This window comes from Macaca fascicularis, chromosome 2, assembly GCF_037993035.2.
Source record: "Macaca fascicularis isolate 582-1 chromosome 2, T2T-MFA8v1.1".
In the NCBI taxonomy this organism is placed as follows: domain Eukaryota; kingdom Metazoa; phylum Chordata; class Mammalia; order Primates; family Cercopithecidae; genus Macaca; species Macaca fascicularis.
This window is the reverse complement of record NC_088376.1, coordinates 15868441-15892299: the sequence shown is the minus strand read 5'-3', so window position 1 is coordinate 15892299 and position 23859 is coordinate 15868441. Positions and strand designations below refer to the sequence as shown.

The window sequence follows — 23859 nt, the reverse complement described above, 5'->3', positions numbered from 1 at the left end:
TATCATCTAGAGATGATTTAAAGTAAACAGGAGGATGTGAATGTTATATGCAAATACTATGCCATTTTATATCTGGGACTTGGGCATCTGTAGATTTTGGTACCTGAGGTGGGTCCTGGAACCAATCCCTCATGGATACCAAGGGATGACTGTACTAATGAATCTCATTTATTAGCTGACACATGTAAATTTAAACATAAGAGAATGCAACAAGTTATTTGAACCTGAATGCAGAGAATAAATACTTTATTAACTGATTACAGTTGAAAGTCACAAACAAAAAAGGGGGTATATTAAGGCAAAGCCATATATATATATATATATGTATAGACAAATCCAAAGATTGTTACCTCTTTACATTTGAATAACCTCTGCATTTTTCTTTTATACATTTAGGCAGTGTGCTTTCTTTTCTTCTCAGTTAAAGAAACACCTTGGCCAGTATTTCTAAATCATATTTTGGTGACAACTTACAGGATCAGTGATTGAGACAATGACTAGTGTATCAAACGCTATCTGATAATTTTCTTAGCATATTCCGTGTGTGGTGGTACGTTTATTTTGGTGTGCAAAATCTGACAACTGACGATTTTTCTCTGTCAGCAAAACGAACAAATTTTTAAAAATGATTTTAATAGTTATAACTAAAATAAGCTTAGACTTCCAAGTCAGTCAATGCCCAGATTGCATGTTTTCTGCCCTTCCCCTAAACCCTTTTACGTTTTAAATAGCCTTTAGAATACGATCACATGGTTGTATTTCAGATCTAAAAGTTTTGAGATTTTCAAAATCAAAAATTACTTCCTTATGCAAAATGGCAATGCAAACAGCAATCCTACATAATGTAGAATAATTTTTCTTCTGTATAGCTCCTTCTAAAAAATGGGCAACCACACACACACACACACACACACACAAAAGACATAAATTTAGTCCATCTGAAGAAGCACTCCAGCTTTGTAATTCCACTTTTGAAGGAAAAGGCAGAGGCATGTTTACTTTATCCCAGAAAACTGAATAAATGGCTTTATTTGGTATCTTCAAGAAGCTTCTCCTTCCGTAGGAGATGTAGGTGTTGTGGGAGAAACTGTAACTGGTTTTCGTGTAATTCTATCTAGTTCCGCATGAACATCTAAGACAGGCTTCTGGCCTACATTGAAGAAAAAGAAAAGAAACAAGATTTAGATATAAGTGAAAGTATCGTTTTCACCAATATCTCTTCATTTAAAAATTGCTAACACTTTCATTAACTTTATTTAGCACACTAAATTATATAAACAACCCTTAATTTAAAAATTTCAAGCCAGATGTGGTGGCTCACGCCTGTAATCTCAGCACTTTGGGAGGACAAGGTGGGAGGATCACTTCAAGTGAGGAGTTCGACACCAGCCTGGCCAACATGGTGAAACCCTGCTGTAATCCCAGCTACTCGGGAGGCTGAGGCAGGAGAACTGCTTGAACCCGGGAGGTGGAGGTTGCAGTGAGCTGAGATCACACCACTGCACTCCAGCCTGGGCAAGAGTGAGACTCTGTCTAAAAAATAAAAAATAAAAATAAATACATTTCAAGAAAAAACAAATTCCCTCATTTTAAATTATAGATCTGTTACCAAATGGAGTTAAAACTGGCACCTATCATTTAACCTCATAAAGGTTTTTTGTTTTTTTTTTTTAAGGCACAGGACAATAAGAACAGTAAAACAGAAAACAGCAACAAAAATTTAGCATCTAGAGAAGATGATGAGTGGTAACAATAGATGACAATAAAAATGTAGCAAGGATATGGAGAAACAAACTTTCCTAACCTTCTGACTATTTAAAATGATACAGCATTTTGGAAAACATTCTGGCAGTTCTTCAAAACCTTTGTTTAAACCGAGTTACTACACAACCCAGTAATTCCACTTAGGTAGTTACCCAAGAGAATTACAAACAAATATCCACACAAAAATGGATGTTCAAAGCAGCACCATATTAATAATAGTCAAAAAGTAGATGAAACTCAGATGTCCATCACCCAGTAAATGGATAAATGAAATGCGGTATAGCCATATAATGAAATATTATTCAGCAATTAAAAAGGAATGAAGGCTGGGCGTGGTGGCTCACACCTGTAATCCCAATACTTTGGGAGGCTGAGGTGGGCAGATCACTTGAGGCCAGGAGTTTGAGACCAGCCTGGCCAACATGGTGAAACACCATCTCTACTAAAAATACAAAAACTAGCTGGGCATGGTGGCAGGTGCCTGTGATCCCAGCTACTCGGGAGGCTGAGGCAAGAGACTCACTTGAACCCTGGAGGCAGAGGCTACAGTATCACGCCACTGTACTCCAGCCTGGGCAACAGAGTGAGACTCCGTCTAAAAAAAAAAAAAGAAAAAGAAATGAAGTATTGATACATACTACAACATGTATGACTTTCAAAAACATTTGTTAAAGCCATACATTGTATAACTCCATTTACATGAAATGTCCAGATAGGCAAATCCACAGAAGAAAGAGAGAAGATTCAAGGTTTCTTTTGGGGAGATAAAAATGTTCTAAAATCAGATTATGGTAATGGCCTGCCCAACTTAGTAAAGATACCAAAACCACAGAATTATGCATCAGTGAACTTCATTATATCTCAATAAAGCTGTTATTTTAAAAAAGTGACTTGCTCCCCATACGCATACCTGACTTTTTGGCGGATGGTGGTAAACCACTGCTTCCACCTCCAGCCCCACCTGCAGGGCTACCACCACTTACACCAGGGCCTCCTGGAGAGCCAGTCTTTTTACTCAACAAACTGTTGAAGAAATTTGCCAGAACGCCTTCACTTGTAGCTCCAGCTATTTAAAAAAAAAAAAAAAAAAAAGCTTTAGTCAAAACATAAGATTTTTCCATAATTATTATAGTAATCACACACAGAAAATGAATAAACTTAAAATTTAAGAGTTTTATATTCCAAATTCAAGTCTAGTTTGATCTTTTGATGCTGAGTAATTTCTTTAATGAGTAAACTTTAAGAGTGTAATATTTAAAAATTAGAATGTTATTTTTAAAAGGTCAAAGGTATTTTAAACAAAAAGATGTTATATACTAATATATATCTCCCTTTTGAAAAGAATTCTTTAAAAATAGAACTGTTGAGAAATTGCCTCAAATATTAGGTATCCTACATGAAAACCGGTAGCAGTTCCCAGAGATAAATGGGCAAATGATAGCAATAAACAATTCACAGAAGAGAAACAAAAATACAAGGAAAATACTAGGGGAAAAACTCTTATTAGGTAGTATTTAAAGCATGTTAATTAGGTTGTGGTAAAACTGCAGCACTCAATGTTGATGACATGCAAAGTTGAATAATCCATTTGAAAAAATATTATCCAAAGGCATAAAAACATAAACTCTTTGACCTACTAATCCAATTTATGGCAATTGTTCCTACAGAAATAACTATTATGCATATAGTTTTTTTTCTTTATGTTAATTGCAGATTACCTACTATAGTGTAAATTGTGAATTTCTTCAATGATCTACCAGGAAAGTGATTAAATATAACAAAACTTCTATCATGGAAATGATACATCACAAATACACTGTAAAATGGTTTACAATCTGATTAACTATGAGATTATATGTCCATAGAGACAAAGCCTAAAAGATACTGCACAAGAATGAAAATAGTTATGGCAAAAGGTGGAATTTTAGATTTCTATCGTAAAATGTATTGTCTTGTTATCTCCTAAAAAGAGATGTACCTTTCATGTTTGGATCAATTTTTTTTGACCCAGCAGGGATGGGTGATACGCTGGCAACATTAGATGATACAGATCTATTTGGTGTTCGCGGGGAGCCTCCTGGGACTCTTGGTGAGGCATCCTATTAAAAATAGGAAAATACAATTATAAAAACCTGAAACTTCCATTTTCACAAAAGTTATTATTGTAAAAAGAAATTACTTTGCAACTATCCCCTGTTCTGCTGGTACTTTTATAATGCAAGCCATTGACAAAATTGTTAGCAATCCTGTCCTCATTATTAGAGAATGCCAGACAGAGGCTCATTACATTTTAACATACTAATTTTCCTTTCACAGAAAATAAAGAACATATTGACTGATGATGTATAGTTACAAGCTTGGGAGTCAGATTTGGTTTCCAATCTGGACTTGTATTCTACTAGCTTTATAATCTCAGGCAAGCCACAATGTCCTCCCTAAGGCTCCCATTTCCTCATCTGCAAAATGGGGCTAATAACAGCTCTGCCTCATAAGGTGGTTGTGAGAATTTGTAAAATGACACATAAATGGCTGAGTATTGACACACAACAAATGTTACCAATAGATCTTTACACTTTTAAAATCTCACAAATTACAGAAGAATTCTGAATTCAAGTTTATATCAAAGCACACCCATATGAAATATGTACATAATTAAGAAAAAAGAACTAAAATAATATGTACTGCATTTTAATCATTTTGTCAAAATTTGTAATACTGACCACAGGCCTTCCAGCTGCAGTTGGTGGCTGCTTTGCTAAAAGGGACTGAAAAAAACCAAAATAATCCTAGTTTAGACATTCATAGCATATACTGGTGTATTTTTAAAGAAAATACACACAAGAACAGTTTACTTATTAACCATACTAAGTCTGCTTCTGATATAATTTCATACCTGTAGCTTCATAAGAAACACTTGATCATCTTCTGCCATAATTTCCTTCTCATGTACAAACTGAAATGAGCAACGCACAAATGAGCAAGTTTAATATATTATGCTAACACCATTAGTAACTTATTCTCTAGATTAATTAAAAAACAGTTCAAGAATGTGAACATTACCTATACTATATTTACGTTCACATGTGTGAGCTGCCCTACCCGAGGCCTCCAGCAGAGATGTCCAGTAATTAGCTACAGTTCTAGAAATGTTCTATATCTCTGCTGTTCAGTATGGCAGTCACTAGCCACCAGTGGCTACTGAGCACTTGAAATGTGGCTAGTGTTACTAAGGAATTGATTTTTAATTTTATCTAATTTTACATTTAAAAGGCATATGAGGCAAGTGGCTACTGTGTTGAACAGCACAACCCTAGAGTCACAAGCATATTAATCATGCTTACAAAATTTGCTAAACAGCAGTTACGGTGTTTTAAAAGGGCCATTAATATCCTAGTTAAGTGAAATGCAACTTGTCCCTTGCTTCTCTGAAATCAAAATATAATGGCTCTTCTATGAGCTGAGTAATTAGGAAAAGGAATTGCAAAGTCTCCTGCTTCTATTCTTGCTGTATAACACATACCCAACCTATTTTCTTCCCAGGAGCCAGTGATTCTTTTAAAAGGTTAAGTCAGATTATATCACTCCCCTGCTCAAACTCTCAATCACTTTCCATCTAACTCAGAATGAAACCTAAAGTCCTTACTGTAGCCTAATGATAAAAGACCCACAATAACTTAATTCTGCCTCTCATCTCCTAGCACTCTAACCTTCCTCACAGCTCTTTCCTGCTCTGTCTTCCTCATACATTTCTGCTTCAGGGCATGTGCACTTTTAGTTCCCTCTGCTTTCAGCATTCTCCCCTCTTTATCAAAGACGTTCCCCCAGCGTTCATAAACAGCATGCCTCATAGCCCAGTCCCCTCGCTTATTCTCCCTACACCCTGCTTTATTTCTGTAGCACTTATCACTACTTGACAGGTGTCTATATATTGGTTTATTATATGTATCACTCTCCTTCCCATTTAGCACTTAGAACCTAAACAGGGCCTGAGGTGATACTCAATAAATATTTGTGGAATGAATAAAAGAAAAAGATAAATTAAAAAAGCATAATCTGTTAGTAAAAGAATGCAAAATATTTTTGCTCTTTTATTTTTATGTATGCATTTCTTTTAATAAATATCCAAACCAAATACCACACCAACTGATTTTTCATTTGACTTTTTCATTTTTTCTTTTTTTTGGAGTCTCACTCTGTTGCCCAGGCTGGAGTGCAATGGTGCCATCTCAGCTCACTGCAAGCTCCGCCTCCCGGGTTGAAGCGATTCTCATGCCTCCGCCTCCCAAGTAGCCGGGATCACAAGCACGCATCACCACGCCTGGCTAATTTTTGTATTTTTAGTAGAGACAGGGGTTCACCATGTTGGTCAGGCTAGTCTCGAACTCCTGACCTCGTGATCCGCCCACCTCGGCCTCCCAAAGGGCTGGAATTACAGGTGTGAGCCACCGCGCCTGGCTAACCTTTTTTTATTACTAACAATAACCCACGAACAGAAGATGGATGCTTTATGAGTGTTTGGATTCTGAAGACTCTAAATCAAAATTATTTTTTCTTGATACGTATGTCAAGATTAAAGTCAGTCAGTGAGAAATACCACCAGTTGAGTGTCCTTCATCCGAAATGCTTGCGACCAGAAGTGGAAGTGTTTCAGGTTGCTGAATATTTGCATTAATACCTACCAGTTCAGCATCCATGATCTGAAAATCCAAAACGTTTCAATAAGCATTTCCTTTTGAGAGTCATGTTGGTGCTCAAAGTGTTTCAGATTTTTGAGCATTTTGGATTTTCAGATTAGGGATAGTCTATTTATGCAAATACTCGTTTTTATAGAGCTTTCAGAAACATCTCTATCTATAGAACACTATACACTGCTTAACATGAAATCAAGATATAAGAAAGCAGTGTATCTTCTGGCATCTGATTTAATAGATAGAGTTAAGACTAAAACTGGGCTAGGCGCAGTGGCTCACACCTGTAATCCCAGCACTTTGGGAAGCCGAGGGAGGCGGATCACTTGAGGTTCGGAGTTCGAGACCAGCCTGGCCAACATGGTGAAACCCACCTCTACAAAAATACAAAAAAATTAGCTGGGCAAGATGGTGGGTGCCTGTAATCCCAGCTACTTGGGAGGCTGAGGCGACAGAATCGATTGAACCTGGGAGGCGGAGGTTGCAGTGAGCTGAGATCATGCCATTTTACTCCAGGCTGAGCGACACAGCGAGACTCCGTCTCAAAAAAAAAAAAAAAAAAAAAAAAAAAAAACTAAAACAATATAAAAAATTGCAAGTTCTTGGATAGCTGTGAGCTAATGTGGGTAACTAACTGGAGAGAAGATCCAAGACCTGCCTCAAAAGATAGAACCAACAGAATTATTCTAGCAATGTCTTCTTGGCTCTTGGCCAAGCTCTAGATTGGAAAGTTCACGGCTTCTACCTATTCAAACTCTGTAAGATCCACATATTCACTCATGCCAATCTCTGATTTCCAAGGCACTATATTAGAATATGGATTCTGCACTAACAATTGCTAATATAAATATGCCAAGGGCAAAGATTTAATTAGCTGAATAGCTGATGTATATTTTGCTAAAACAAATCCTTATGTAAACCGTACATTAGAAACACACCCAAATTATACTTAGAAAGCCTCCAGATGGAAAAAGAACATTTTTGCCTTTCTACCTTCAATCTTAAAATATGGACTTCCCCTCAGTCTAAAGTCTAAATATTGAAATTATTTACTAAAATGGTTACCTTTCGAACAGGTGGTTTAGTTATGATGTCTTCAAAATTATCTTCTGCTTTTAATGTTTGAAAATTTTCATGTAATATTCCTATTTTCTTATCATTATCCCACCCTGCTGGACTGGAAAGAAACACATATGGTAAATTCTCAAGCGTTTATATAGTCATTCTTGCATTCAGTCCAAGATCATGTAAAAGGAACACTTTTACGAAGTCAATCTGAACAATTATGTAAAACGAATTAGCTTTTTATTATGATGTCCATGATGTCCACGTTTTACTAATTTCTACTTAAAATGAAATCCTGGGCAACATGCCAAAACCCCATCGCTACAAAAAATACAAAAGGAAAAGAATTAGCTGGGCATGCATGGTGGCATACACCTGTAGTCCCGGCTACTTGGGAGGAGGTTGAGAGAGGAGCTTGAGCCTGGGAGGTAGGGGCTGAAATGAGCCGAGATTGCGCCACTGCATTCCAGGATGGGCAACAGGAGTGAGACCCTGTCTCAAAAAAGATTACCAATATTACAAATGTCATTGGTGTTAACTTGGGGGAAGGGGGCACTAATTATTACCTCCTAATTTTATATGGTTATCTTTTTTTTTGAGACTGAGTCTTGCTCTGTTGCCCGGGTTGGAGTACAGTGGCTCAACCATGGCTCACTGCAGCCTCCATCTCCCAGGCTCAAGTGATCCTCCCACCTCAGCCTCCCAAGTAGCTGAACCACAGGTGCGTACCACCACACCTGGCTGATTTTTAAACTTTTGGTAGATATGGGATCTCACGATGTTGCTCAGGCTAGTCTTGGGCTCTTGGGCTCAAATAATCCTTCCACCTCAGCCTCCCCAAGTGCTGGGATTTTAGGCACGAGCCACTGTGCCTGGACTATTCAGGTAATTTTTTTTCTTTTTTCTCTCTTTTTTTTTTTTTGAAATGGAGTCTCACTCTGTCACCTAAGCTGGAGTGAAGTGGTGCAATTTCGGTTCACTGCAACTTCTGCCTCCCAGGTTCAAGTAATTCCTGGGCCTCAGCCTCCCAAGTAGCTGGGACTATAGGTATGCACCACCACATCTGGGTTAATTTTTGTATTTTTTATTAGAGGGGGGTTTCGCCATCTTGGCCAGGCTTGTCTCGAACTCCTGACCTCAAGTGATCCGCTCTTGGCCTCCCAAAGTGCTAGGTATTAGAAGCGTGAGCCACCGTGCTCAGCCAGGTAACTTTTTAAAAGCATGTCTAGATCACATATTTGGCCATTTATCTATCATAATCAATTAAAGAATAAGCAGATACAATACACTAATATAGGCAACCAGTAGACAGTTTAGCTATAATAGTAAAAACCTTTGAAAAAGGGTTCAGGCCAGCAGTAAATCTAAAAGGCAATAATAGATAAATCAAGACAGGTTATAAACAAAAACCAATCTAGGAACAGATAGATTCTCACTTACTCATCATGGAAAGGTCTATTGGTCCCAACTCAAAACTGAAAATATGATTCACCATCAAATAGTAGCAATAATACATGATAAAATTACGTATTTAAGAGTGCACTTACATAAATACTGCATCCTTTTCCACAACAACAGCAGGAATCTTATAGGGAAATCCATATAGTTTCTGAACGATGTATTTATATACTAAGTCTATATTTTTGTTTTCTTTTACTGAAGTGTAAATAAGTGCTGCACCATCTGAATAATATGGTTAAAGAAAATTCTGGACAAATATCATGAGCAAATACCGTAAAATTCTGTGTTTTCAGCTTAACTTTTATTTCTATGCATTTTGGTTTCAGAAATAACTCTAAAGGTATACTATATGGTAATCAAGAACTTCAAAAGTAAAAAATACTACCTTCATATGGGCTACAATTGATAAAAGAATTTTTACATGATCAATTTAACCTAGGAAGGTAGAAGTCTCATTAAGTAAAGGTAAATCTAGAAATACTGACACTACTACTACTTCTATATTTAAAGCACATGAAAGGAAAATTTTTATGACTTTAACTTTCCTAAACTTCATGGAGGGGATATTACTTATCAACAGCTGTTTTGTTTGCCTTTTCAACAAAAATGGTATGTAACAGTGCTTCTTTGTAGTTTTTACTAAAGACAGGAATTAAGACTTCAGGGATAAGGCTCAGGACACTCATTGCAGAGGGCAAAAGAAACCCAGTGTTGAAAGGTGAACCAGCAGGTACCAATGAGGAAGCTTTCAGGAATAACCCAAGGCAAAAGCACATTTCATGACAAAACTTGAAATCACACAACCTCACATGAAGATGACCTTTTATCCAAAAGACACAGTGGATGTAAATATTAAGACATACGTGGACAATGTGACCACTGACCACTGATGGGTTCAGAGTGGCTCACCCAGCTAATTTTTTTGTATTTTTAGTAGAGACGGGGTTTCACCATGTTAGCCAGGATGGTCTCGATCTCCTGACCTTGTGATCCGCCCACCTCGGCCTCCCAAAGTGCTGGGATTACAGGCATGAGCCACCACACCCGGCCCTGTATTTACATTTTTAAGTATAGCATTAAATAAATGATTAAAGAGACTGTTTATTCTCAAATTTTCTAATCCCCAAAGATAACATTAAAAAAGGGCTATAGATACCTATACTACAATTACTCCCACTTTTTATTTCTGAAGACATTATGGTAGACTAGTATCCTTTAACTCAACCAACTCAGCCATTTGGTGACAAAAGAGAAAGGCCCATAAAGAGAAAGAACAGAAGGGAAAAGGGGAAAGGGAAACTATCAGTGTCAAGTGATCTCACTCAGGCTTTCTATAAGTGGTCCTTAAATTAAATGCCCACTAATGAAAATGATTTATAAATTGTAGACACTATAAACATGTGTGTATTACTCATTACTATCTATTCCTAATATCATTTCATTACATTTCAGACTCAAAAGCTTTGGCTGGGGAATGCAACTGCAAAATATCTGATCCAAGAGGGTTGGTGAGTTTACTCTTCAGTGTATTCAAGGTGTAACTAAGTTTTCAACAGTAAAGTCTCTAAAAAGTATTCACTGTTAACTTTCATTTTCTCCCTCTTTTAGATGTAATTATTACTCACTGGCTTACCTAATCCTTGCAATCTAGATTAACAAGACTTTCTATGATAGATTTTCCAGGAAGGTTTCTAATGTATAGATGATTCTCCAGCCTCCCTTTGGAATACTCTAATCCAATATGTCTAGATAGGCAGAGCCAGATATTGAAACCACTGTTAGGCTATATGTGGAGAAGATGACAACACACTAAATAAATTAAAAATGAAAACACAGAAAACGCAATATTGACTTTGCCCTACCACCCACCAACAAATACAGTTTTTCAATCAGATCTGTTCATACAGCTTACTAGACTTTTCCACATACAATTGATAATTTTCTTTTTTTTTTTTTTTTTTTTCTTTGAGACGGAGTCTCGCTCTGTCGCCCAGGCTGGAGTGCAGTGGCGCGATCTCGGCTCACTGCAAGCTCCGCCTCCCGGGTTCACGCCATTCTCCTGCCTCAGCCTCCCGAGTAGCTGGGACTACAGGCGCCCACAACCGCGCCCAGCTAATTTTTTGTATTTTTAGTAGAGACGGGGTTTCACCGTGGTCTCGATCTCCTGACCTTGTGATCCGCCCGCCTCGGCCTCCCAAAGTGCTGGGATTACAGGCGTGAGCCACCGCGCCCGGCAATAATTATTTTTCTTAAGCATACTTGAAACACAGCAAATCAAAGTAATATACTTCAATATTTGCTTTTCTATCTCGAAATATCCAAATATAAATAATTTGGGAATTAAAATGAAATTTCCAACCAGAGGCAGAAGGAGAAATGTTTACAGAATTTCTCAAGTCCATCAATTTAATTCTTTTAACTTTAAAAAACAAAAAAAGGTAAAGTGGAAAGTGGTACACTGAATCAATAATGTATTTAAAAGGATACACTGTAAACAAAACTTCCGGATATGTGACTGAATAAAATCAAAATGTTCATCTCTGTAGTCATGTTCTTTCTCCAATACACTAATGGCATCACACTGTTAAGTTAAAATAATTAAAAATAATACATTTAAAATAATCAAAACTAAATATAGTAATGTAAACAGTTCAATTCTGGATAGGGGAACATCATAAAAGTACCACTCTGATATGGTAAATGAACAGCAGGACACAGAATATCAAGTGCTCTATGAACTTGGAGGGACTAACGGATAATTTTATCTTTTTAAAAAGCATTAACTTCTATGTTAACGTTAAATCTGGTCAGAATACCAAAGAGAAAGTTTTAGTACATAAGGGAAGGAAGAATAACAAGCCTAGCGTGTTCTAAGAAATCATACTTGCTAACTCAACTACTTATATAACCTGGAACAAAGTTTTAAAAGATCTAACATCCATTTTAGTTTTATAAAACTCTTCTGCATATCCAGGGAGTCTCTACTTCTCACCATTTCTTCTTTGTTCCTGTGTTTATCTGATAATTCTCAAGTGACCTTAATTTCTTTTCTGGTGTTTTTATTCACGCTTATTACAATCTCAACTAATAACAAAATAAGGAAATTACAACTGATTTTTGAAATGTCACCCGTACAATCAATGAGACAATTCTGAATGCTGCTTGCTACAGAAAAATGCTAAGAAAAATACAAAGAAGTCATGTTCAAATATCACAACATCCAAATAATTTCACCAAAACACTTCTGAATTGAAGGTGTAAAATATAAAAATAAACATTTAATAATGGTCATTACACCCAATATTAGTTTCGGGTTAAATTTGCTATGTATTTTTTTGTTACATATATATATATACACACACACACTATATATATATATATATATATAAATAAATAAATAAATAAATAAAATAAAATAAAGTAACAACAACAACAAAAAAACCTAACAGGGTGCAGTGGTATGCGCCTGTACTACTTCGGAGGGTGAGGAGGGAGGAGTGAGCCTAGGAGTTCAAAGCTAGCTGGGCAACATAGCAAAACTCTCCATAAAAATGAAAATAAAAACATATATACGGCACGGAACAGTCTCATTACAGAATTATAATAAGCATTTCATTGCCCATTTTATCAAATACAGTGATTTCAAAAGATTAAAAATAATTATTATACTTTGACTTAATGACACTTTTGGAAAGGCATGGTGGTTTAGTATTAAATAAAAATATTTTAAGGCTGGGTGCGGTGGCTCACGACTGTAATTCCAGCACTTTGGGAGGCCAAGGCAGGCGGATCACAAGGTCAGGAGATCAACACCATCCTGGCTAACACGGTGAAACCCCATCTCTACTAAAAATACAAAAAAATTAGCCGGGCGTGGTGGCGGGGGCTGTAGTCTCAGCTACTCGGGAGGCTGAGGCAGGAGAATGGTGTGAACCCGGGAGGTGGAGCTTGCCACGAGCCAAGATCGCACCACTGCACTCCAGCCTGGGCGACTGAGCAAGATTCCATATCAAAAATAAAATAAAATAAAATAAAAATATTTTAACTGAAATCAGAGGATCTGGACTTAAGACAAGAAACTTAGTCTCTCTGAAATCTCCATTTCTGGAGTCTTTAAACTGATGGCATTGAACCACTATACTTCTCTCCCTTTGGAAACACACATTTCTCCATATGCCTAACACATTTTAAAAGTTCATAAACTGAAATACATCTGATAGTGTCTTAGATTTTATGAAATACAGTAGATGATCTCTTCTGGTTTGAAAATGTTATGACTCTATGACTCACTTGATACTGATTCCGGACCCTTTAAGCTTAACATTTTTCTTTTGGAAAGTAAGACTGCTTTTCATAAGGCATGTAGTGCTGTAAAATGGAACCAACTTCCAGTAAACAAACAGCTCTTCACCAACCAAAACAAAATAAAAAACAAATCACACAGAAGGATTTCAGTGTGAGATTTTAAGATACTGTTTTACAGAAAAGGTGTACGTAACAACTATACCAGAACCACCACTTGAAAGCAGATGGCAGACTTTAACTTAATTATTTTAAATGCTGTCACTCCATTCCTTTGTTATGGATCATTTTTGTAGTAAAGTAAAACCTAAGGTAGGTTTTAAATACTTTAATCAATTTTACTCCAACAATAAATAAATTCTATACCCTCCTTTAATTTTATATGCGCAAATTTTACATATTAAAAAGCATTAATTTCAGGTCTGAAAAGGACTTATGTTCTGTCATTTTCTTAACTATTCCATGACTTACAAACAGTAAAAACACACACTCAGGACCAAGCGGGGAGAACATGAACTTGATCTTTTTATTATTATTATTAATATTATTTGAGACAGAGTCTCACTCTGTCACCCAGGCTGGAGTGCAGTGGTACGATCTCGCCTCACTGCAAGCTCTGCCTCCCAGGTTCATGCCATTCTCCTGCCTCAGTCTCTCGAGTAGCTGGCACTACAGGCACCCGCCACCACGCCTGGCTAATTTTTTGTATTTTTAGTAGAGATGGGGTTTCACCGTGTTAGCCAGGATGGTCTCGATCTCCTGACCTCATGATCCGCCCACCTCGGCCTCCCAAAGTGCTGGGATTACAGGTGTGAGCCACCGCGCCCGGCTGATCTATTAAGTATTTTTAAATTAATTATTTATTTATTTTTGAGACAGAGTCTCGCTCTGTCGCCCAGGTTGGAGTGCGGTGGCACGATCACTGCAAGCTCCGCCTTCCAGGTTCCCAGGCTTGAGCCACCGCGCCTGGTCTTCTATTAATTATTTTTAAAGGAAACTTAATTTTATTACAAAACATATACAGTGAAATAACCAATAATATAATTTTGATAATAGTGATCCTATCAGAACCTTTTTAAAAACCAGAAACACTTGATAACTGCATGTCAACTTCATATAATGAGCACGGCTACATGTTTAAAAGTCTATTTTAAGTACATAATCCTCTGACATTAGAGAACATATAAAAATTCAATGTTGAGGCTGGGTGCAGTGGCTCACACCTGTAATCCCAGCACTTTGGGAGGCCAAGGTGGGTGGATCACCTGAGGTCAAGAGTTTGAGACCAGCCTGGCCAACGCGGTGAAAGCCCATCTCTACTAAAAATACAAAAAATTAGCTGGGAATGGTGGTGGGCACCTATAATCCCAGCTACTGGGGAGGCTGAGGCAGGAGACTGCTTGAACCAGGGAAGCGGAGGTTGCAGTAAGCCAAGATTGTGCCATTGTGCTCCAGCCTGGGCAACAAGGGCAAAATTCCGTCTCAAAAAAAAAAAAAAAAAAAAAGTTGAAAAACAAGTTTATAAAAACCAATAAACTATCATTTTACCTGTAAATTATTTCTATTAAACTGACTGATCATACAATGAAGTTCAATGGGAATTATGAAAATGAGATTCAATCATGAGTATTTGAAATAACATTTTCTTTCAAAGAAACTATAATTAAGACCACAAAAGCAACATGTTAATATCATTCAATACTTTAAACTATTATTTGTTAACAAAAAATCATCTAGGAGAACTAATGTGTTAACTCCAAAAAACCTGGAAAACAAAACAGTTGTTCATCCTCAGTGAATATCAGTAGCAGAATCCCTAGGAAGCAAACTAACCTTTGTGCAAACTACTAGTACTGGAATGCCCAAGTTATGTGTAAGTGTATCCGCACCCAGAGGTAAAACTACACTGTCATCTTTGTCCTCTTGTGACGCAGTATTTCTTCTCTGGGGAGAAGCTGGGAAGTCTTCTCCTGGTTCTACATATTCTTGGAAGTCTCTAATCACTGAAAATCAAAGTAAACACAATTTAGAAATTGCTTTATTTCAGCAGGTAACTTTTCTTGCCATAATCTAAAGATAAAATTTACTCCAATTTATACTTAGTCTTGTATAAGAGAAAAAACAAAAAGGGTTTGAGAAACCTATTTCAAAGAGAATATACAAACAACGAACCCACATTAATAATTAGGAGGCAGAATACTACTACTGCAAGGGATGGCTCTACAAAGTAGGGTTCTATCTAGACCTGGCTCAATTTATGCAAACTCTTTTGGTCAAGTCACAATTGGTTTTGTCTCTCTACCTTCTCTAATTCACAAAAGGCACTATACAGATAAAAGAAAAATAAATGTGGGAGAAAAAAATCCCACAATTTAAAAGACAGCCTAGATGACTTTCTAATACTAACTCCTTTCACTAAACCCTTTACTCAGGTCTCTCCTTTTTTACCTAGGCTCAATCTTAGTCCATGCTCATTCTGCAACCCTGGTACAACTTAATGAAATATTACCAGTGCCAATCAGTTTTTAGGAGTTATTTGCAAGGTTGTCAAAATTGTCACTAAAAAATATAAAGTAAACGTGAACGTAACGAGAGACTTGAAAATGTATGTTTAGACTCAGTAATTATTCTCCTAGGAATTCTCAAGGGCACAATCAGTCATGCACACACAGGGATTTCCATATAACTCTTTTCTTCATGTTTAAAAGCAAAACACATTTGGAAACAAACTGTCCATAGCATAGGATTAAAATGGTATATGAGAAAAAATTATACACAACTATAAAATGTCAAGTTTTCAAAGAATATTTAATGTTGCAGGAAATAGTAACATTAAAAGAGATATAAATAAAGCCAAAGTATGATTCCAGCTTAGAAATAAAAATACTGGGAAAAATACACAAAAGTTTGATTTACTGATTTACTGATTTGAGACAGGGTCTTGCTCTGTCACCCATGCTGGAGTGCGGCGGTGCAATCATGGCTCACTATAGCCCTAACCCAAGTGATCTTCTAGCTCAACCTCCTGAGTAGCTACAGGCATGTGCCACCACACCTGGCTAACTTTTTATTTTATTTTTGTAGAGACTGGGGTCTCACTATGTTGCCCAGGCTGGTCTCGAACTCTGGGCTCAAGCAATCCTCCCACCTCAGCAAACCAAAGTGTTGGGATAACAGGGGTGAGCCACTGTGACTGGCTATTTTCTTTTTCTTTTCTTTTTTTTTTTTTTTTTTGAGATGGAGTCTCACTGTGTCACCAGGCTGGAGTACAGTGGTACAACCTCGGCTCACTGCAACCCCCACCTCCTGTGTTCAAGTGATTCTCCTGCCTCAGTCTCCCAACGGACTGGGACTACAGGTGCCCACCACCACGCCCAGCTCATTTTTGTATTTTTAGAAGAGACAGGGTTTCACCATATCAGCCAGGCTAGTCTTGAACTCCTGACCTTGTGATCCACCTGCCTTGGCCTCCCAAAATGTTGGGATTACAGGCGTGAGCCACTGCGCCCAGCCCTATTTTCAATTTTCAAAAAACAAAGAATGTACATTATTACTTACTTAGAAAAAAAATGTGTGTTTTCTCTTTAAGTAATTATGAGCCAGATCTTTGGATCGTGAAGACTGACTCATATGGAGGAAAACTGTTCTGAATTTACATGGGGTCAAGGAATAGGGAATCCCGAACAGTTGGGCACCATTCCCTCCAGAAACACAGGGGTCTGTATTAACCCTTAGCAGCCTTGGTGACTACCACCCTTAAGATCAGAGGCTGTAATCTAACAGTGGCTACCAAATTTTATCATGCACCAGAATCACTTCAAAGGCTTGTTAAATCCCAGATTACTGTTTCCACCCTCAAGAGTTTCTAGTTCAGTGGTCTAGGATGGGGAGTGAAAAATGTGTATTTTTGACATGTTCCCAGCTATACTGATACTAGTGCTGTTGGTCCAGGGAACCACAGTTGAACAACTACTACTCTAGAATAAATCTAGACTTAGAGAAGAACAACAACAAAAACTCCACAGGCAATAGTAAACAAACAAACAAACAAACAAAATTAAAAGTATTTAGACATCTCTTTCAATGATTTAGTACATACAAGTTTTACTGTTTTCTTACGCATAAATTCCAGCAAGCCGTCAAATTCGCTTTAAAAGTTACTGTCAGTAAATAACAACAAAGGAGCTCATCTATGTATTTCCTTTTTTTTTTTTTTTGAGACGGAGTCTTGCTCTGTCGCCCAGGCTGGAGTGCAGTGGTACAATCTCAGCTCACTGCAATCTCTGCCTCCTGGGTTCAAGCAATTCTCTGCCTCAGCCTCCCAAGTAGCTGGGATTACAGGTGCCTGCCACCATGCTGGGCTGTTTTTTTTTTTTTTTTTTTTTTTTTTTGTATTTTTAGTAGAGACGGGGTTTCACCATCTTGGCCAGGCTGGTCTTAAACTTCTGACCTCGTGATCCACCTGCTTCAGTCTCCCAAAGTGCTGGGATTACAGATGTGAGCCGCCATGCCTGGCCCATCTATGTATTTTCTTATGCAAAGCACGATATTGGCAAATGAAGAACTCTAAGTGACATTAAAAAATATTACAGGCAGCTGAATGTGGTGGCTCATGCCTGTAATCCCTGCACACTTTGGGGGTCTGAGCAAGGTGGATCGCTTGAGCTCAGGAGTTCAAGACCAGCCTGGGCAACATGGCAAAACCCTATGTCTACGAAAAATAAAAAAATTAGCCAGGCATGGTGGTACGTGCCTGTAGTCCCAGATACTCGGGAGGCTGAGGTTGGGGGATGGCTTGAGCCTGGGGCGCAGACATTGCAGTGAGCCAAGATTGTGCCACTGCACTTCAGCCTGGGCAACAGTGTGGGACCCTGACTCAAAAATTTAAAAAAAGTAAATAAAAAATGTTACTGGCTTACAACCTGTTAGAAATGACTCATACAATTTTCATAATTCCCATAAAAATCTCCAATTCACATGAGCATGTATAAAATATGTACTTTGTAAATCATAAAACCATTTTAATATCTTTATATGTATACTGTCAACATCTTTCTAGGCACATTTCATTTTGACAAGGTCAGTAAGATTACTAGTTAAAAAATGAAACTGCTGAAAATGAGCAGCTGAAGAAAGATTCCATTTTTTCACCCTGCAAAGCTACTTTCCAAAATGAACACACACAGCTTTTTGGCAAGGAGAAAAGGCATCTCTACTAAACAGTTTACCATTGTGTCTTATGTTTCTAATTTGAAACTGTATTAAAACCTAGCACATCATCTACACAGAATTTTTAAAACAGTAGTTACAGGCCAGGCCGGTGACTCACGCCTGTAATCCCAGCACTCTGCGAGGCCGAGGGCGGTGGATCATGAGGTCAGGAGTGCGAGACCAGCCTAGCCAATATGGTGAAACCCCATCTCTACTAAAAATACAAAAATTAGCAGGGCATGGTGGCAGGCGCCTCTAATACCAGCTACTCAGGAGGCTGAGGGAGAACAGCTTAAACCCAGGAGGCAGAGGTTGCAGTGAGCCAAGATCATGCCACTGCACTCCAGCCTGGGTGACAGAACAAGATTCTGTCTCAAAAAAAAAAAAAAGTACTTACAATATGCTTACTTCATTAAACCTTTTTCATAGTCAAAAATTTCTAATGATTAAAGTCAGCCTAGATATTTTGTTTTTGAAACCTACATTATTATTTCTAGACTACTTACACTTTTGCTCCATTTGTTTCATTTCTTCAGGAGGGATTTTCAGTTTGTCAACATGTTCTCTAACAACACTTGCCCATTTCTGTAAAGAATCCAAAGCAGTCCAAGGCTTTGACATGTCAACAACCAGCATAACTAGGGTATCCTTCAGAGATACGGCATCCAGTGAAAATTTAAGGAGGCCTTTGTGATATAGGTCTCCATCTAAGATCCATACATTACATCTTGTTTGATCTACAACAGACAAAACAAAGTAACCAAGGCAACGAGATTAAGTAATTTCATCATCCAACTAACAGTACCACTTGGTATTTTAGTGCATCTCCACAGGAGATGTGCTATTGGCTTTGACAAAATTCAACAATGTAGGCCATCTACCAATTTATTTAAAGGCCTAAAATGACTTAACTGCCAGTAAAGTTCAACTATTTAGGCCATCTTCTAATTTATCTAAAGGCCTAAAATGACTTCACTGTAGCATCCTCTACTTCATATTTCTTAATCTAAAACCAGAGGATGCATAACTTGTTTGTTTTTACCATCAGCAGATAGAGATATGCATACCAAGATATTATATACAAAAATGAGAAGGCAAGTTATCTACAGAAGAAAAAATAGCTGATAGATAAAAGCTAAGTAGATAATATTTTTATCAGAAAATTAGAAGGTGAAATGGGAGTCAACAAAACAATCACTATCTGAGGGAAGATGAGCTGAAAAATTGAGATTCTTCAAGTATGGCCGGAAAGAAATATCTGCACACCAGGATAGCTTAAGATGCTTAAAAGTATCATATACGAATCCCAATCCCAAATTAATAAAAGTATGCCTAAACATAGCTATTTCTTGACCAGCATGACATCACAGAACTTCTAGTAAAAAATTAACCCCCCCCAAAAAAAAAAATCAAAGACTAATGTGAATGGCAGTGCACCTCACAACAGACTTCAGAAATTTATGTTACAAATGACACTCACCATCCCTGTCTTCATCATGCACATTTAAGTACAAATATTCCAGTCCTCTTCCTTTCTTATACTCCTCTATTCCCTGAATTTTCCTTATTAAGCTTGTTTTTCCGGCTCCATCTTCACCTAGATATAAAAAAAAGGATACATCTTATAAATTACAACACAGATTATTTAAGGATGCTTTCTAGTATCAAGTGAAAGACCCAACTGGAACTAGCTTCAACCAAAAAGACAATTTGATGAAATATAATGGAGCAGCTACAGTATCAAAGATGCAGACTTGGCTGGGTGCGGTGGCTCACACCTATAATCCCAGCACTTTGGGAGGCTGAGGCAGGCGGATCACCTGAGGTCAGGAGTTCGAGAACAGCCTGGCCAACATGGTAAAATCCCATCTCTACTAAAAGTAGAAAAATTAATTAGGCATGGTGGCACACGCCTGTAATTCCAGCTGCTCAGGAGGCTGAGGCAGAAGAATTGCTTAAACCTGGGAGGCAGAGGTTGCAGTGAGCCAAGATTGTGCCACTGTACTCCAGGCTGGGCAACAAAGTGAGGCTCTGTCTGAAGAAAAAAAAAAAGAGATAAAGATGCAGACTCCATCACGACCAGGATTCTCTCTCCCGGTCTTGTTAAATCTTGTCCTATCCTATTGCAAATGACTTCCTCTATGGATAATTTTCAGGAGATGAGAAGGTAAAGTGAAACACCTTAGGTTTCAGGAATTTCCACTCTCATGTCATCCCAGTTTAATCCACAAGGAACAAAAGACTCTTACTCTTGGCTTTCAGTCTGAAGAACCTCAGTTAAAGACTCTTAATTGGCCCAGTTTGAGTTATATGTCCACCTAAGGGCCAATGAAGGGGGATGGACGGTGCATCAATCAGTTCCCTGTACATCAGGACAGGGAACTGTGACCCTTACCAGAACCATGAAGCCATAATAAATACATAGCAGGAGAGATGGGGAGAAAATGGGGATAAAAAACTGGGCAAGAAAAAGTGTAGGGGGAATGTACAACAGACAAAAATTAAAAATAGACTTAAAAGTGTTAATGGCAGAAAATCACGTGATTTAAACTTGACACAAGTATTTTTTTAAAAAGGTTTAAAACTAGGCTAACTATGGCCAGGCGCGGTGGCTCACGCCTGTAATCCTAGCACTTTGGGAGGCCAAGGCAGGTGGATCACGAGGTCAGGAGTTCGAGACCAGCCTTGCAGCATGATGAAACCCCATCTCTACTAAAAATACAAAAAATTAGCCGGGCACAGTGGCGTGCACCTGTAATCCCAGCCACTCAGGAGGCTGAGGCAGGAGAATTGCTTGAATCCAGGAGGTGGAGGTTGCAGTGAGCCAAGATCGTGCCACTGCACTCCAGCCTGGGCGACAGAGCGAGGCTCCGTCTCAAAACAAAACAAAACTAGGCTAGCTGTTCAATGTTTTGGTGAGTGCTTTTTTATATTGTGAGTATTTAAATGCTACTTATATGTTACTGTTCATGGACTTGTTAGAATCACAGTAATAGTATTTATAGATATAAAACTGGAGTTGCTTGGATCTAAGGACTTATGCCTGGAGATTTATGAGTTCTCTGAATTTAAAAATTGTCTTCATTTTCATGTTAAGCTAAAAAAAAATACGTCTTAGGTCTTTGTATCTGAATGCTGCCACAAGATTGCAGTGCCCACCTCTGCAATGGTGTTTATAATCCTGCTGGGGCCAAGGGGAAGCCAAGTGAAGCAGACAGAACAGAAAAGAGAGTCAACACACAGGCACACCAAATTCAAAGTATCCCAGAGCAGTCAATTCCATATTCAATTGCACTGGGCAGACTGGTTCTTTTTATGAAGCATTTTCTAATACTTCATAGTAATAACTGTACCTTTACATAGGCAATAAAAAAGGTGACAGTAAGAAATCCAAAGGAAGTAAATATATTAAAGAGAATATCTGTACTCCCAATGTTCACTGCAGCATTATTCACAATAGCCAAGATATGGTATCAACCTAATTGTCCATCAACTCCATCAACAAATGAATAGATAAGGAAAATCTGGTATGTGTATGTGTGTATATGTACATATAATATATACACACATATATATTATACACACACATACCCAAAATGCAATACTATTTAGCCTCAAAGGAGGAAAGAATTTCCATGATATGCAACAATATGAATGAACCTGGAAGGTTCTTCATTATGTTAAATCAGGGGGCCCCAACCCCCTGGGCTGTGGACAGGTACCAGTCTGTGGCCTGTTAGGAACCAGGCCACATGGCAGGAGGTGAGCCAACAGCATTACCACTGAGCTCCGCCTCCTGTCAGATCAGCAGTGCTGGCATTAGATTCCCATAGGAGCCCAAACCCTAATGTGAACTGCGCATACCTGGGGATCAAGGCTGCATGCTTCTTAGGAGAATCTAACTAATGCCTGATGATCTGAGGTGAAAGAGTTTCATCCTGAAACATCACCACCCAGTCCATGGAAAAACTGTCTTCCATGAAGTCAGTCTCTGGTGCCAAAAAGACTGGGGACTGCTGTGTTAAATGAAAAAAGCCAGGCACCGAAAAGCAAATACTCCATTATTTCACTCATACGTGCAACCTTAAAAAGTTGATCTTACAGAAGTTGAGAACACAATGGTAGTTACCAGGGACTGGGGCCATGGTGGAGGAGGGAGTTGGGGAGATAGATGTTGGTCAAAGGTTACAAAATTTCAGTTAGACAGGAGGAATACCTTCAAGAGACCTATTGTACAACATGGTGACTATAGTTATTAGCAATATACTGTACTGAAAAATGCCAAGAGATTAGATTTTAAGTGTTCTCACAACAATGACAACTATGTGAGGTAATATATATATTAATTAGCTTGATTAAGCCATTTCATAACGCACATATATATTCCAAAACTTCATGTCCTGTAAATACATACAATTTAACCTAATTTAAAAAAAGAATTTGACGGCCGGGCGCGGTGGCTCAAGCCTGTAATCCCAGCACTTTGGGAGGCCGAGGCGGGCGGATCACAAGGTCAGGAGATCGAGACCACAGTGAAACCCCGTGTCTACTAAAAATACAAAAAATTAGCCGGGCGCGGTGGCGGGCGCCTGTAGTCCCAGCTACTCAGGAGGCTGAGGCAGGAGAATGGCGGGAACCCGGGAGGCGGAGCTTGCAGTGAGCCGAGATCGCGCCACTGCACTCCAGCCTGGGCAACAGCGTGAGACTCCGTCTCAAAAAAAAAAAAAAAAAGAATTTGACATTAAATTAGTATTTTTCAGTACTATCTTTACAATGTGCCATTAAACTGGCCAATCAACAAAACAGATTAGGTTTAAAAACAGTAATATCTATGATGACAATGATTCCCATAATGATCATGTCTAAAATGCTTAAAATAAAAATAATAACCAGTAAAAAATAAAATATAAAAATATTTCTTTCTATTACTAAACCCAACACTGGCATTTAATTTCAGCAAAACATCAGTTGTTATATTAATGTTGCTAATTTGAATTTTATCAAGTTCTACAGTTTCTATGGCATTTAATTTTATAAGTACTTATATAAATTAGTAGAGTTTCTATGGCATTTAATTTATAAGTACATTTAATTTATAATTTTGGGGTTTGGAGTTATTTGGGAACCATAAGCCAAAAAAAAAAAGTATATCTAGTTGCCTCGGTAGACACAAGCATTAGACTTTATATAATAAAACTAATTTAAATCACCATGTGAAAAGATCTATGAAGATCTTCTTTCAAAAGGAGCCTGAATCTGTTCTAGAACTAGGAAAAGAATCAAGATTTCTTAAAGTTTTTACTCTTATGACAGGCTACTTTCCTGAAAGAAATCCTCTAAGTTAACATGATATCAACTTAATTTGGAT

At 37.9% G+C, this 23859-nt stretch overlaps 1 protein-coding gene across 1 annotated transcript in view; it reads right to left on the bottom strand.

The window, feature by feature from the left end:
• Positions 1-217: 217 nt before the first annotated feature.
• The window catches only part of DYNC1LI1 (dynein cytoplasmic 1 light intermediate chain 1), a 48758-nt gene continuing 25116 nt past the window's right edge, over positions 218-23859 (bottom strand). The window contains exons 3-13 of the mRNA XM_045387079.3: positions 19972-20088; positions 18998-19228; positions 15114-15283; positions 11466-11559; positions 9065-9200; positions 7518-7629; positions 4658-4717; positions 4485-4529; positions 3743-3863; positions 2675-2830; positions 218-1150 (exon numbers count right to left, since the gene is read on the bottom strand). Of these exons, the coding sequence (XP_045243014.1) occupies positions 1041-1150; positions 2675-2830; positions 3743-3863; positions 4485-4529; positions 4658-4717; positions 7518-7629; positions 9065-9200; positions 11466-11559; positions 15114-15283; positions 18998-19228; positions 19972-20088 (1352 nt within the window). The 3' untranslated portion in view covers positions 218-1040. The remainder of the gene's footprint in view (positions 1151-2674; positions 2831-3742; positions 3864-4484; positions 4530-4657; positions 4718-7517; positions 7630-9064; positions 9201-11465; positions 11560-15113; positions 15284-18997; positions 19229-19971; positions 20089-23859) is intronic.